Below are 13,784 nucleotides of genomic sequence, written 5' to 3'. Positions count from 1 at the left end.
ACCTCGAAGGAACGCATATGTATTCTTATCCGTAGTATGGGTGGTGATGGTTCAGGAGCACAGACTCAGGTTGCCCTGGGAGATGTTCCAATGCAGATAGCTCCGTGACAATTTTATAGTGGCAGAACAAGAGACAGTCACACGTCAAAGCATTTTCCAGGTGCTTTGCTGCAGGTGGGAGCAGCGCGGGGAGAGTTAGCTGTTGGCATTCCTAACCTCTGGGTGGGCACAAAGAGTCGTTTGCTAACACATTCTAAAGGTTTTGTTGGATGACCACAAGGATGGAGTTTAAACCTGGGGTTGGGGGCAGGGCAATGAATGAGTAGAAGGGGGCTAACTGAAGTGTGGTTTGTTTGTTGTTTTTGCTTTCCTACATGTTTGCATGGATGGGCTCATTGCCCTACTGATTTACATTCCCCTCTTGGGTTGTGATCTTAAGCATCACTTCAAATTTTACTGAATTTGGGGGTGTCTTCTTTGGGAAAAATATCTTCTATAATCCTTGACTACTCTCTACTTCTTAGTTGAGCCATTTCTCTCTCTCTCTCTCTCTCTTTTTTTTTTTTTGTTGACATATGAAACTATATTTTAGGTGACAAACCCTTACAAAAATGCTTGATTTGCAAATATTTTCCCTTGCATTGAGGATTATCTGCATTTTATTTTGTTTTATATTGTTTTAGAGATAGGGTCTACAAGCTAACTCCCGAGTGCTGGGATTACAGCCATGGTGTCACCATGTTGTTCAGAAGTATTTAATTTGAGGAAATCAAACTTCCTTATCAATCCCCTTCCTTTTCTCACATTTTGGTTACTACCGTTGCCAAACATGTCAACAAACTCAACAGTACAATCGACACCTATGCTGACTCTAGATAGCATCAAGTTCTATTGCCATATTAATGATTTTATGGTTATCAGTCCATGAACGTGAGGTGTCTTCACATGTACTTATGTCTCCTGTGTTAAATTTAACAATATTTTATAACTTTTAACATATGTGCCTTTTAGTACATTGAATAAATTTATTCCTAGCCATTTTCTTCATTTGAATTCAGTCTTAGTTTAGGTAGCTAAAATAAATCACCACAGGCTGGATTGTTTAAACAATAGATTGCTTTTCTACAATATTGGAGCTAGAAAAGTCCATGTCCAGTTGCCAGGAGGATCTCTGTGAGTTTGAGGCTAGCCTGGTCTACAGAGTGAGTTCTAGGATAGCCAGAGCAACACAAAGAAACTCTGTCTCTAAATAAGTAATAAGTAAGTGTGTGTATGCAAGTATGTATGTATGTATGCATGCGTGCATGCATGTGTGTGTCATACTTCCTGTTGACTCTTCTTCTGAACACATCACTGGGACAAGGTGACTTAGCGTGTGGGTTCCGGGAAGACATTAATTAGCTCATTGCATAACAAATCATACCAAAGACGGAATTGTCTACTTCTGTTCTCCATTTTTCCTTCTTGGCTGAAATGAAAATGACTTTGGGGAATTGACCCTTTGTGAAGCAACTTAGCTAAATCCATTTGTTAATTTTGCTAGGTTTAATATCTGTTCCGTAGATCACTGTTTTGTGGGGCAATACACAGTTCCACTTTTCTCCTTTCGGTTGGACGTCTTTCCTCCTATTCACTTGGTCTCCTGGCTGCACTGAGCAGCAGTAATAAAAGTCCTGTCCCTGATCATGCCGAGAAACACTGCACTTACACTTACATGACCGATGTTTGATGTGCGGTTTCTTGTGGTTTCTGGCTTCAGGACCAGGGTGATTCTGGTTTCATGGCATGAGTCAATAACTCTCCTGGTTTCTAGAAGAATTTGAGGAAGTTATTGGAAGTGTCTGTTTATATGTCACCATTCTGGTTCCCTTCAGTTGTATAAACATGTTTAATTGTTCCATGTCTGGCATTTTTGGGGGACGGTTTCTGTTAAGATTTTATTTTCTCTTGCGGTTGGTCCATTATTTGCTTACAGTTTTATTTGTCTTTTAACCTTTTCTTGAAAATTAGACAGTTTAGAAATCATAATGCGGAGCTTCTAGAAGTGAGGTACCCCACCTATCCCAGAGTCTTCTATGGGTTGCTATGATATCATTAACATACATACATACTTTCATAAACACATTTACTTGTTCAGTTGATTTTCATCCATTTATCTGTCTATCATCCATCCATCATCCATCCATCCACCCATCCTTCCATCCATCCATCCATCCATCCACCCACCTACCCATCCATCCATCCATCCATCCATCCATCCATCCTTCCTTCATCCTTCATCCATCCTTTATCCATGTATCCATCTACGCATCTATCTACACATCTATATACATACTCCATCCATGAAGTCTGTTCTGCTATCTCTGCAGTCAGCCTGGTAAATGCTTCACTCTCTGTAGTCCAAACCTCCGTAGTCATTAATCATAAACACTTGAAGCCTAAAGTCACCAGAAACTCTTCTCCATGATCTTCACAAGTTAACTTTGTACTTGAGCATTCTTCTTGTCCTAGTCATTTGGCCTTTGCTGTCAGTTTTACCATGTCTTTACCTGAGGAGTTTAATGGCGCTGTAGGAACTCACCTCGATGTCTCCATGTTCTCTGCCCTTCACATAGAACCAAGGCAAAAACCAGTTTCCTCTCAGAAGTGCCTTTTCTTTCCCACCTGACTTTATAAGGAATTCTTTCCTATTATTAACAATTTCCTTCGTTTTTTGAGATTGTAATATAATTGCATTACTTCTGCCTTTTCTTTTCTTCCTCCAAACTCTCCCATATTCCCTCCTTGCTTTATTTCAAGTTCATAGCTTCTTGATGTGTGGTCTTTCCTTTTAAAAATCAACTTATTCTTTTAAGTCTCTGCGTGGTTATGATGGTAGGGAGAATAATGGCTGTCAAAGACAGGCACACCCTAGGCTGTGAGGCCCCCTGGTTGGTTCCTTCTGCTGTGAATTCTAGGAACTGAACTCAGGCAGACATGGGTCTCGGGAGATTACTGGGATGAATGGCTAGGTGATATTCAACAAATGTGTTCTTTCAGTCACTAATTTCATGGTGATTTGTTGTGGTGGCAATGGGAAGTTCACAGTGCTACCTCAAGTCAACCTTCCCAGGGTTCCGTAGTACACAGAAGCTGTAGTATGTTCCTCAGTCTGATCTCTTCTTTTATCTTTCAGGAGTCCAGTTTTATTAATGCTGGAAATCATTCACCTTCTACTTCTATTTTGATTTATTTCCGAAAGCTTTTTCCTGTTTCTCTCCCTCCCTTCTCGCCTCCCTCTTTCCTCCACCCCCTTCCTCCCTTTCTCCTTCTTCTTCTTTCCTTGCCTGTACTGTTCAATTGAGCACAGGTAGGTTGACCAGACTGGCTTCAAACTCCCAATCATCCTGCCTCAGCCTCCCTTTTGTGGGATCATAGGTATGGGAAACCCCCTGCTCACTCTTTCAATTTGTTTTTCACAGAATCCCTTTCTTCTAAAACATCTTTTGTATCAATTAATTGAGTTTTTCTTTTTCTAATTTTCCAGATTCTTTGAACTAGCAGCATTTTTTTTTCTGGACTGCCTGTAAAATTCTTTGGAGTGTGTATATATTTGAAGGGCTCTTAACCTTTCAAAGTAGCCTTTGGCCTCGAGATGTTTGTTGTCGATAGGTTTCACATTTAAAAATGACTTATTGGGGCTGGGGATTTAGCTCAGTGGTAGAGCGCTTACCTAGGAAGCACAAGGCCCTGGGTTCAGTCCCCAGCTCCGAAAAAAAGAACCAAAAAAAAAATGACTTATTTATGTATGTCTGTATGTGTAGATGTATGATACGCATGCAAATGTGTATGTGTCTGTGGAGGGCAAGAGAAGATGTGTATATAACATGGGTGCATGTTACTCTTCTCCTGATTCCCTCAGGATAGGGTCTCAACTTTCTTGAGTTTTCTCTTGGTCAGACTATAAGGCAGTCAGCCCAGTGGCCCTTCTTCTGTGCTTTCCTCAGAGCTGGGATAACTAGTATCTGGGAGATGACTGGTTATCATCTGGGTACTGCAATCTGAAATCCAGCCCTTACAATTGTGCATGAAATAGTCTTCACTGCCATCTCCCCATCCCACATCTCCCACTTCCCTATCTCAGCCTCAGGGCCCTCGGTTACTTCCACAACCTTTGCAGCTTTCCTTTGCCCTACAGCTAAGTGCTTTCTTCATATCACTCCAGAGTAGAAAGGGACGATGATTTCCACTCAAAAGGGCACCTGGATTCTTTTGTGTGCTTATATCTTTCAACACAGGCGTTTCCCGGAGGTCAAGGAGAACTTTAACTCCCAATAGACTCTGAAGAGGGCATATGTATACCTTAGGGCATGTGCTTGCCCAATGCATGTGAATTATCTTTACATATCAATGCTGAAGGTTTTATTCTATAAATATTACTATATGTTAACATAATTATTTTCAGGTACTTTAATACATCAGTGACCTAAAACTGAGTTCACACACTTTACATGAAACAGTGTTTACTGACAACAGTAAGGGTCAGGACTCTTGACACCAAATCTTCACATTGTTTGACACAGGGAGTGAGGTGTGCCAGCTTAGAACGTCTCTCAATAGAGGGGCATCGACAAAACCCAAAAGGTAGCACTTTTGTTTATCTGTAGTCTGACTCCTATCCTGAAGTTCTAAGTGTGTTTTAAGTGGGCCGTGATATTTATACTTAAGTTTACAACTCCTGGAGCTGTTAACGTGTCACTTGGTTTACAAGCTTAAAGGGTTTAGAATTAACTCATCAGGAAACGTGCCATGCTTTGGTGGCATTTGAAAGCACAGTTGACCTTAATCAATTCTGATATTGGAGGTTATAACTTGTGTTAGTGTGTGCCTGTGTATTGTATTATGTGTTGGGTGCACCTGTGTTGTGTGCACCCATGTTGTGTGCACCTGTATTACATGCACCTGTGTTGTGTGCACCCATGTTGTGTGCACCTGTATTACATGCACCTGTGTTGTGTGCAACTATGTTGTGTGCACCCATGTTATATGCACCTGTGCTGTGTGTATGTGTTATGTGCACCTATGTTATATGCACCTGTGTTGTGTGCATGTGTTATGTGCACTTGTGCGGTGTGCATTGTGTTGTGTGTACCTGTGTTATATTCATGTGTTGTGTGCATATGTTCTCTGTACCTGTGTTGTGTGCACCTGTGTTGTGTGCACCTGTGTTGTGTGCACCTGTGTTGTGTGTACCTACATTGCATGGACCCATGTTATGTGCATCTGTGCTGTGTGCATGTGTTGTGTGCACCTGTGTTGTGTGCACCTGTGCTGTGTTCATGTGTTGTGTGCATGTGTTCTGTGCACCTGTGTGGTGTGTACTGTGTTGTGTACACCTTTGTTGTGTGCACCTGTGTCATGTGCACCTGTGTTATGTGTACTGTATTGTGTGCACCTGTGCTCATGTACACAGTAGAAGAACATGTAGAGTGAATGAAAAAAAACATGTATGACCTCTGTCTTCTTAATAAGCGTTTTTGACAAAAAAAGCTACAATGTAAAGAGCAAATAAATAAATTTAAATTAACATAGAACAAGATTTATTAAGTAAATACTGTCCCCCAGAATAATTTAAGAGTGCCTTTAGAAATCTATGTTTTACTTCACTTCTGGTGTCTCTGCCAACTCCGTGATAGGTGGGGTTTCACATTCCAGAATTTCAGTAGCGTGTTTATCCAGACGTTTTACAGAGACAGACTGTGGCTGATTACCACAGCATCGTCAATTCCAATTGTTCTACTTAGTGTAGGACTTACTGACTCAGTGATTATTAGGTGCATATCTGCTGTGGGATAAAAAGTCCTGGGAAGTTATAGGCGGGCAAATGAGCTGGCCTGACCATGGAGGAGTTGTAACCCCAAGGCGGGGGAAATGTCCTCTATGTTCAAATTATCCACTCATTTTTAATAGACCATAAACATAATCACCTTTGACACAGTCATTGTTTTTAACTTTTATAGCAACACTTTTTCCATTGTTTGCTTTGCTTTCTTTGAGACAAGATCTCTCTTTGTAACCCGGACTGCCCTAGAACTTTCTATGCTAGACCAGGCTGGCCTTGAACTCCCCACTTGGGATCTAGAGGTGCATACCATCATGCTGGACTGGTAACAATCTTTACATTAACTCTTTCTCAGGTAGTTCAGTACTCAATGATCTAACATACCTTGGGCATATCCTGTCATTTAAATAAAATAAACACTGACTTGTTGGAGACCTCTCACTAGACTTATGCTGTGCACAGATGATAAAGAGGGCTTGCCTTTGATATTTGCGTTTGATGGAACCTGCTTCTCTGAGCCTGTTATTCTGATGAGCACTGGGTAGGGGGGTATTTTTAAGAAAATTCTTGGAATTCCTACTTGTGAAGAAAAGTGTGGTGGTCATTTCCATTCACCTCAGGGCCACGCCACTCTGGGGAGCACACGGAGTGGAAGTGGCTCCAGGGAGTGAGTGCACACAAGACTTAGACTGACGAGAAAGAGCACCCATGATGCTTCTGTATGTGTCTGCCCATCTCCAGCATTGACACCTTTCCCCCACTTTCCCCCAGGAGCTTCCCCCAAACCTCATCCATCTATGGTAATGCTTCCTTAAGGAGCCAGCTCAATGATCCTTATGCACCACAACCTGAATTCACAGTGGTCTCCCCTCTGTTTTACTGTTGATGTTCTTAGCCCCTTCAAATTTTCAGAAACATGCTTCTTGTTCAGTGTTCCTCTGGACACTTATTTGAGTCAGGAATACACATTAGTACATTTCTAGTAAATTCTACACTGTAGAAAAAGAATAAGGAGGTGCTCCTTCCCCTTCAAGAAATTAAAAGTAGAACTGCAGTGTGATTTAGCAATTCTACTCCTGGGTTTATAGATAAGAAAACTAAATCAATACTCTAAAGAGACAACTGGACTCACAAGTTCATTGCAGTACTGATCACAACAGCCAAGAAATCAACTTGATGTCTGTCCATCACCAGAGGAATGAGTAATAGTGTCATGGGGCATGGGCTACTGGATGAACCTGTGAGACAGGCACAAAAATATGTGTCACTACAGGATCTCTTCTGGACTCATTTGATTGGTTAGAGAACCCATAACCCCTTTTTGCTTATTGAGATGACATTTTAAGACAGGCTTAGTAATTCCCATTGTACAAGAATGGCCTGGCATGTTTAGACTTTCCACAGCATGGCTTGGTATTCTGTGATCCATGTGCTATGGCCCTAGTCTTCTGCCAGCTGCTTCTCTTTGTTTAGTGTATAGCTCTTCTCATTGTCTAACCTTGAGGCTCAGCCTAATGCCAGTGTTTACATGCTGTGTCTGTGCACACTCTCTGTACGATAAACTCTTCCTATGAAATGCATGTTTGTTCTCTCTCCCTGGGTGTGAGCTATAAGAAACACCTTGCTCCATTCTGGCCTGGTGCCTTGATTCCCTTTCTTGTTGCCCTCTCTGCTCTTCCTGTAAACCCTGAGCACAGTGTCTCTCTGTCATTCCGCATAGGATTAAGGAGATTTCACTGTACTGAACAGAAGCCCCTTCTGCTTCTGAACTCTGTAGTATTGGCACATAGGTTCTGAGCAGTTTCCGGTGCAGGGCACATCCCAGTCACAGTCTGCATTTTCTAGTTGTGTTCTGAAGCCAGGTTGGGGGTGGGTTTACTTTCTCTAGACACATTTTGCTAAGTTCTTCGCCAAATCATTTAGGAGATGGAAGACGATGTCCCAGAGTGCTGTGCAGAGGAAGGTGTATTCTCTCATTCAGATCCTCCCCACCACCCAGCCTTTGTAAGGAAATAGCCAGTGTGCAGAAGAAAATGTGGGCAAACATGTGGGATGAGGTCTCTTAGACACCTGCACCCAAGTTCCCCATGCTAAAACATCTATGGCAGATAGTCCAATAAAGAAGGTTCTCCTCCTCCTCCTCCTCCTCCTCCTCCTCCTCCTCCTCCTCCTCCTCCTCCTTCTCCTCCTCCAAGTCTTCTTCCTCCTCCTCCTCTTCCAACTCCTCCTCCTCCTCCAAGTCTTCTTCCTCTTCCTCCAAGGCTTCCTCCTCCTCCTCATCTTCTTCTTCCTCCTCCTCCTCCTCCAAGTCTTCCTCCTCTTCCTCCAAATCTTCCTCCTCCTCCTCCTCTGCCTGAACTCCTCTTCCCCTCCTCCAACTCCTCCTTCTCCTCCAAGTCTTCCTCCTCTCCCTCCTCCTCCTCCTATTTCTCCTCCAAGTCCTCGTCCTCCTCAAAGTCCTCCTTCCTCCTCCAAGTCCTCCTCCTTTCACTTTTTAGAATATGTGGTGTGCTGTTTTAAATTTAGTGGGAGGGAAAACCGCTTTTCTCAGTTTACTGTCTCATGAGTAATTCTCTCTCTGCTGCAGGAACTTACACATTTGTTCCATGGCTTCTCAGCTTTAAAAGAGGAAACGCCTTGGAGGAGAAAGAGAACAAAATAGTGGTGAGGCAAACAGGCTATTTCTTCATCTACAGCCAGGTAGAGTCAGGCTCTCCTCCACCCTGGTCCAGTGCTTTCACCGTGCTTCACGTCTGGTGACATCCTGGTTTGTTTCTCAGGTTCTGTACACGGACCCCATCTTTGCCATGGGTCATGTCATCCAGAGGAAGAAAATACACGTGTTTGGGGATGAGCTGAGCCTGGTGACTCTGTTCCGATGCATCCAGAATATGCCGAAAACACTGCCCAACAATTCCTGCTACTCCGCTGGTACGTAGCTGTCCTAAGACCTGCTTAGCAAGATGATGTAGACTAAGCTGTGGCATCTGATCCCCCCAAAAGTGCTGCTTTGTGATCTTAATGGAAAGGCCTTCTGCCATTGATTGTGCTGTTTGTTTTACAATGATCTGTGTGAACTGAGAAAACCGATGTCATTACTAATGGTCATACCATTTTTATAAAACTTAAGAGAGAGATGGGAATGAAGAGGCAGCTCAGGAGTGAGGAGCATTGGCTGCTCCTCCAGATGATCTCAGCTTCATTTCCAGTACCCACATGGCAGCTCCCATGTACCTCTAGTCCCAGGGGACCTGACCCTCTCCTCTTGCCTCCTTGGGCCCTGTACATACATAGTGCACACATAGCCATGCAATACCAACACACATAAAATAATTAAGTCCAATAAATATGCTTTTAAAAAATTAAGAATGAGTGTCACCGAATTTGACATTGGAGCAATTCTTATTTCTCTTCTACTCTTTCTCTGACACATCCATAGGTGATTATAATGTTTTTTACCACTGCTACACTTTTTAACCACATTCCACTTCTGCAGTATTTCTTCTTCATCTAAGCACGGCCCCTTCTACTTTCCTGTGATTGTCTGTGTTAGCCCCACTGAGTTTAGTTAGGGTTGCTTCATGAGCATGGGAGGAAGGTTATTTGCTGGAGCCTGGGCAAGTTTTAGTGGTTACACCGCTGGAAAAAATGGCACCTCCCAGAAGCCAGTCACTGTCAATAGTGTTTCATGGAGGGATGTGGATTTACAAGCCATGAGGCAAAGCTGAGGGTCCCAGTCTTGTTCTGGACCTGTGCAGGTAACCACAGCTGTGGAATGTCCACAAAGGGACCAAGTCTAAGGTCTTACATTATAAGAACAGCAGCAGGGACAATGTCTTCTCACCGACAGATGCAAAACCCTGAGAGCCCTCCGGGTTTTCTTTTCCTGTTCAGTTCTCTAGCAACTTCACCATTAGTAGTCACGCTTCCTTACTCTTGTAACCTCCTCGTCTCTGGAGTCTCCGAGACTCAGAAATGACATGACAGGATATGATATCATGGCATGGCATGATGTAATATAATAACACAGCACAGCACAGCACAGCACAGAAGTTCCTCAGCTTCAAGCTACAGCATGCCTGGCCCAGCAATATGAGCATGTCCTGGGAAAAATAGCTCCCATCAGTCCTGAGTGCAAGGAAGGGCATATTGCAGAATGGTTGGGTTAGTTCTCGTGTTTAAACAGGTAGATACCTCAGACACCTGACTAGTTGGGAGCTCAGAATGGCAGCCTTCCATCAAGCACAGGGACACAGAAGCATAAGGGAAGGCACGCTGACTCCGTACCAGCCTGTCCACACTGGAATTGCCAGCATTTTTCTCATTTCATTTCAAATTATCAGCACTAGTTTTAGAAAACTGTGTTTCCCTTACACTTGTGTGTGTCTCTCTGATGGCTTTGACAAATCTATTCAGAACCCAAATAACCTCTCTAGTCTTGGCTACAGTTGCCACCAACAGTGGGGTGAAACCCGGGGCTGTGAATCACCCCTACAGTACTTCAAAAGTTGCTACGCACAAACGCTCTGGAACCAGAGCGAACATGGTTCCACTGCAGAGGCCATGGCCCACTAGGTCTGCAGCCCAGTGACTTCCGTGGCCAGGAAGAATTCTGTCATGTTGAAAGTCCCTAATTTTCATAGAGGAGTCTGCGTCTGTGCCCAGTGCTGACCAGCATTTTGGTGTTGTGAAATATTTACCCATGGCAAAGCCTCTCTACTCTGTTGCCCACACTTGCTACGGGATGTCACAGTGTCACAGCTGATACCCCACAGACATTTCCACCCACTGGATTTTCCCTTAGCTCCCTCCCTCTCGTGGATTTCCACAGACTCCCCAGGTACTATTCTTTTTAAAGATCCTTTAAACATCCTTTGATGTTGAAGATACATCTCAGTATCAGTAGGTCGAGCTGAACATGAGAAACAGCTCCAAGACATTTCAGGCTTGTCACTTTAATTTTGAATTTGTTTTAGGACCCTACACTAATCTGCCCAAACCCAAGTGGGTTAACTTGAGACAAAAGCATGGTACCGAGGAACTATCATATGTACAAAGATGAGTGATTGTCTTTGATAAGTTGAGTAGGCTTCTTGTAGTGAAAAGTGTCACAGCTTATTGCTACAGCCTAGAGGAACAAAAGTAGCCAATTACTCAGTGTTGGTATTTTAAGTAGAAGCCTATAGTACAAGCAGCAGTTCTCAATCCATTGGTCACGACCTCTTTGGGGGTCACATATCAAATACCCTAGATATCCTGAATATCAGGTAATATACATTACAGTTCATGACAGTAGCAAATTTACAGCTATAAAGTAGCAACAGAAATTAATTTTATGGTTGCACGTTACCACAACATGAGGAACTGTATTTATTAAGGGGTTTCAGCGTTAGGAAGGTCGAGAACTACTACTGTAGTGGTTCACACCCATTTCTGGAGCTTGCAGAGTTTGCCACAGTCCTGTCTGTGGTATTACATCATGCTTAGCACCCAGGGCAGTCACAAATCCACGCAGCACATATGCTATGATCGTCTCCTAACTACATAAGGTAACTAATTCCTTAATGCTTTGCCAATTTCAAGACACAAATGTAAGGCATGTCTGTGGAACATTGCTTTGTCTGTGTTGGTTACCTGATGGATAGAATTTGGTTCCTGAACAGAACTTTATACTTCTAACTCACAGAATACATCCTTATAAATTAGCCACAAACTAACATTTCAAGGAGTTTATAACTTTGTTTCTTTTGATCCTAAAGATAATCATGGTCATTTAAGTAAGTCCATAATATAGAAGGCTGTGAGAAGAAACTCAAATGATAAAAAGCAGAAACCTGGACTCAAACAAAATCTGTTAAACAGTGTGGATTATTATTAAATAAGCATTTTATTTTTAGATATTTGCTTTTGGCTTTTTTGAGGCAGGATCTCACTCTGTATCCTGGTCTGAGTTTTCATTTCATGTATAGCCCAGGCTAGACTTGAACTCTGAGGTTGGGAATACTGGTGCCACTGTGCCTAGCTTATTTTTTTAAAACTTCAAAACTATTTAGAGTTTAAATGCATAATTTAAAAGTATGATCACAGAGTGGTAAGGTTTCAACTGAGTGAAGGCATTTGCCACGCTGCAAGCTTGGCAACAGGAGTTTGATAACAGAACCTGTGTAGAGGAAGGAAGGAAAACCAACTGCACAAAGTCATCCTCTGACCTTGTTTGAGTTAGGGTTAACTGCTGTAAACAGACATCATGACCAAGACAACTCTTATAAGGACAACATTTAATGGGGCTTGCTTACAGGTTCAGAGGTTCAGTCCATTATCATCCAGGCAGGAGCATGATAGCATCCAGGCAGACATGGTGCGGGAGCTGAGAGTTCTACATCTTCATCTGAAGGCTGCTAGGAGAAGACTGGCTCCCACATAGTTAGAAGGAGGGTCTCTTTGACCAACCCACACTGACACACCTCCTCCAGCAAGGCCACATCTACTTCAAGGATGCCACTCTTCCTAATAGTGCCACTCCCTGGGCCAAGTATATTCAAACTACCAAAGACTCCACACATGTGCTGTTACCTGTGTCCATAACCATCTCTCTCTCTCTCTCTCTCTCTCTCTCTCTCTCTCTCTCTCTCTCTCTTCCTCTCTCTCTCTCTCTCTCTCTCTCTCTCTCTCTCACACACACACACACACACACACACTATTAACTAATACAAAAAAAATCAATAAAAAGAGATTACCATAATGCTGGGTTTCTCTCAGTGACTATATGATATCCTCCCAAAGAACAAGGTTTGATCTACCTGACAGTGACATTTGCCACTGGAAATTCGGTCTATGTACAGCAAATACACATCTGCTGGTATCTTTTGGTTGTACCCACTTAAGTTTAAAGCTCACAGGATTGTGAGTAGTTGTTGAACAAAGTGTGAATGCTGCGTTGACGAGATACAATAGCTTCTCCTAATGTACTCTCTAGTGAACAGCAACTATGGAAAACTCTTGTCGCCCCCTTTCTCCCAGGCATCGCGAAGCTGGAAGAAGGGGACGAGATTCAGCTTGCAATACCTCGGGAGAATGCCCAGATTTCACGGAACGGAGACGACACCTTCTTTGGTGCCCTAAAACTGCTGTGACCCACTTGCTGGAGTATGTGACCCCTTCCCTCCTCTTCTCTGTACCTCCGAGGGAGAAACGGACCACTGGAGATAACAAAAGAGGGGGAACGTCGTCACCGGAAGTTTTCCCGTGAGCTGTTGAATCTGGTCCAAAGCAGGAAATACAACAGGCAGCCACATCCAAAGTGGGTCATGTGAGTTATGAGAAATGGAGCCACATCCAAAATGACAGGACTAGGAAGGCTGTTTACTCCTGTCCTATGCCAACACGCACCGCCGCACCCTTGCTTTTCGCCGTGGGAGGCACACGTTCCGAATGCGGGGAGATTTCCTTGTTTTGTGATTCACCGTGAGAAGAGGGCCCACCTTTCCAGGTCACTGAAGCATTCACGCAAAGTCTCAGGATTTACCCTCCCTCCTCATGCTAAGTACGCGCGCCTCTTTCCCAGGTAACACTTTGGAAAGGTTTTGTGTTGGGTTGTTTGTTTTTAAATCTAGGAGTCTGGAACTGGCTATAGACAAGAATACTTAACAAATTCAACTGTAAAATAAACTTAATTAAAACCGTTTAAGTGTTAAGTAATTGACTGTCGAAGTTTTCTTGGTTTGGGTCAAGCTGGCAATTGCTTCTGATTATCAAAGCGTTTTTGACAGAAGGAAAGAATTCGCTCCTTTCGGATCACAGGTGTATTTTATAATGACTTCCGGTTGCTTTATAAAATGGTATAGAAGATACATCTGACCTGCACAGAGATCACGAGTGTGAAGCTCATGTAAGCTTTGCTTTCAAGGGTGTGCTTGTGGCGGGGAGAGATTTCCTCCAGGTCCCGTGTGGGGCGGCGGCGGCT

The 13,784-nt window shown here is 43.2% G+C and overlaps 1 protein-coding gene across 5 annotated transcripts in view; it reads left to right on the top strand.

Moving 5' to 3' along the window:
- The window catches only part of Tnfsf13b (TNF superfamily member 13b), a 30,696-nt gene extending 17,181 nt beyond the window's left edge, over nucleotides 1-13,515 (top strand). For 4 of the 5 annotated variants that reach the window (XM_006253483.5, XM_006253481.5, XM_006253480.5 and 1 more), the window contains 3 exons: nucleotides 8,409-8,521; nucleotides 8,602-8,752; nucleotides 12,842-13,515. In XM_006253483.5, coding sequence (XP_006253545.1) covers nucleotides 8,409-8,521; nucleotides 8,602-8,752; nucleotides 12,842-12,954 — 377 coding nt within the window. In that variant the 3' untranslated portion in view covers nucleotides 12,955-13,515. Of the gene's footprint in view, nucleotides 1-8,408; nucleotides 8,522-8,601; nucleotides 8,753-12,841 lie in introns of those variants that run through there. The other variant, XM_063275652.1, reaches the window with a different exon arrangement.
- Nucleotides 13,516-13,784: the final 269 nt, after the last annotated feature.

This window comes from Rattus norvegicus, chromosome 16, assembly GCF_036323735.1.
Source record: "Rattus norvegicus strain BN/NHsdMcwi chromosome 16, GRCr8, whole genome shotgun sequence".
Classification (NCBI taxonomy): Eukaryota; Metazoa; Chordata; class Mammalia; order Rodentia; family Muridae; genus Rattus; species Rattus norvegicus.
Note: the sequence above shows the minus strand (reverse complement) of the source record. Positions and strands in the feature narration are given on the sequence as shown.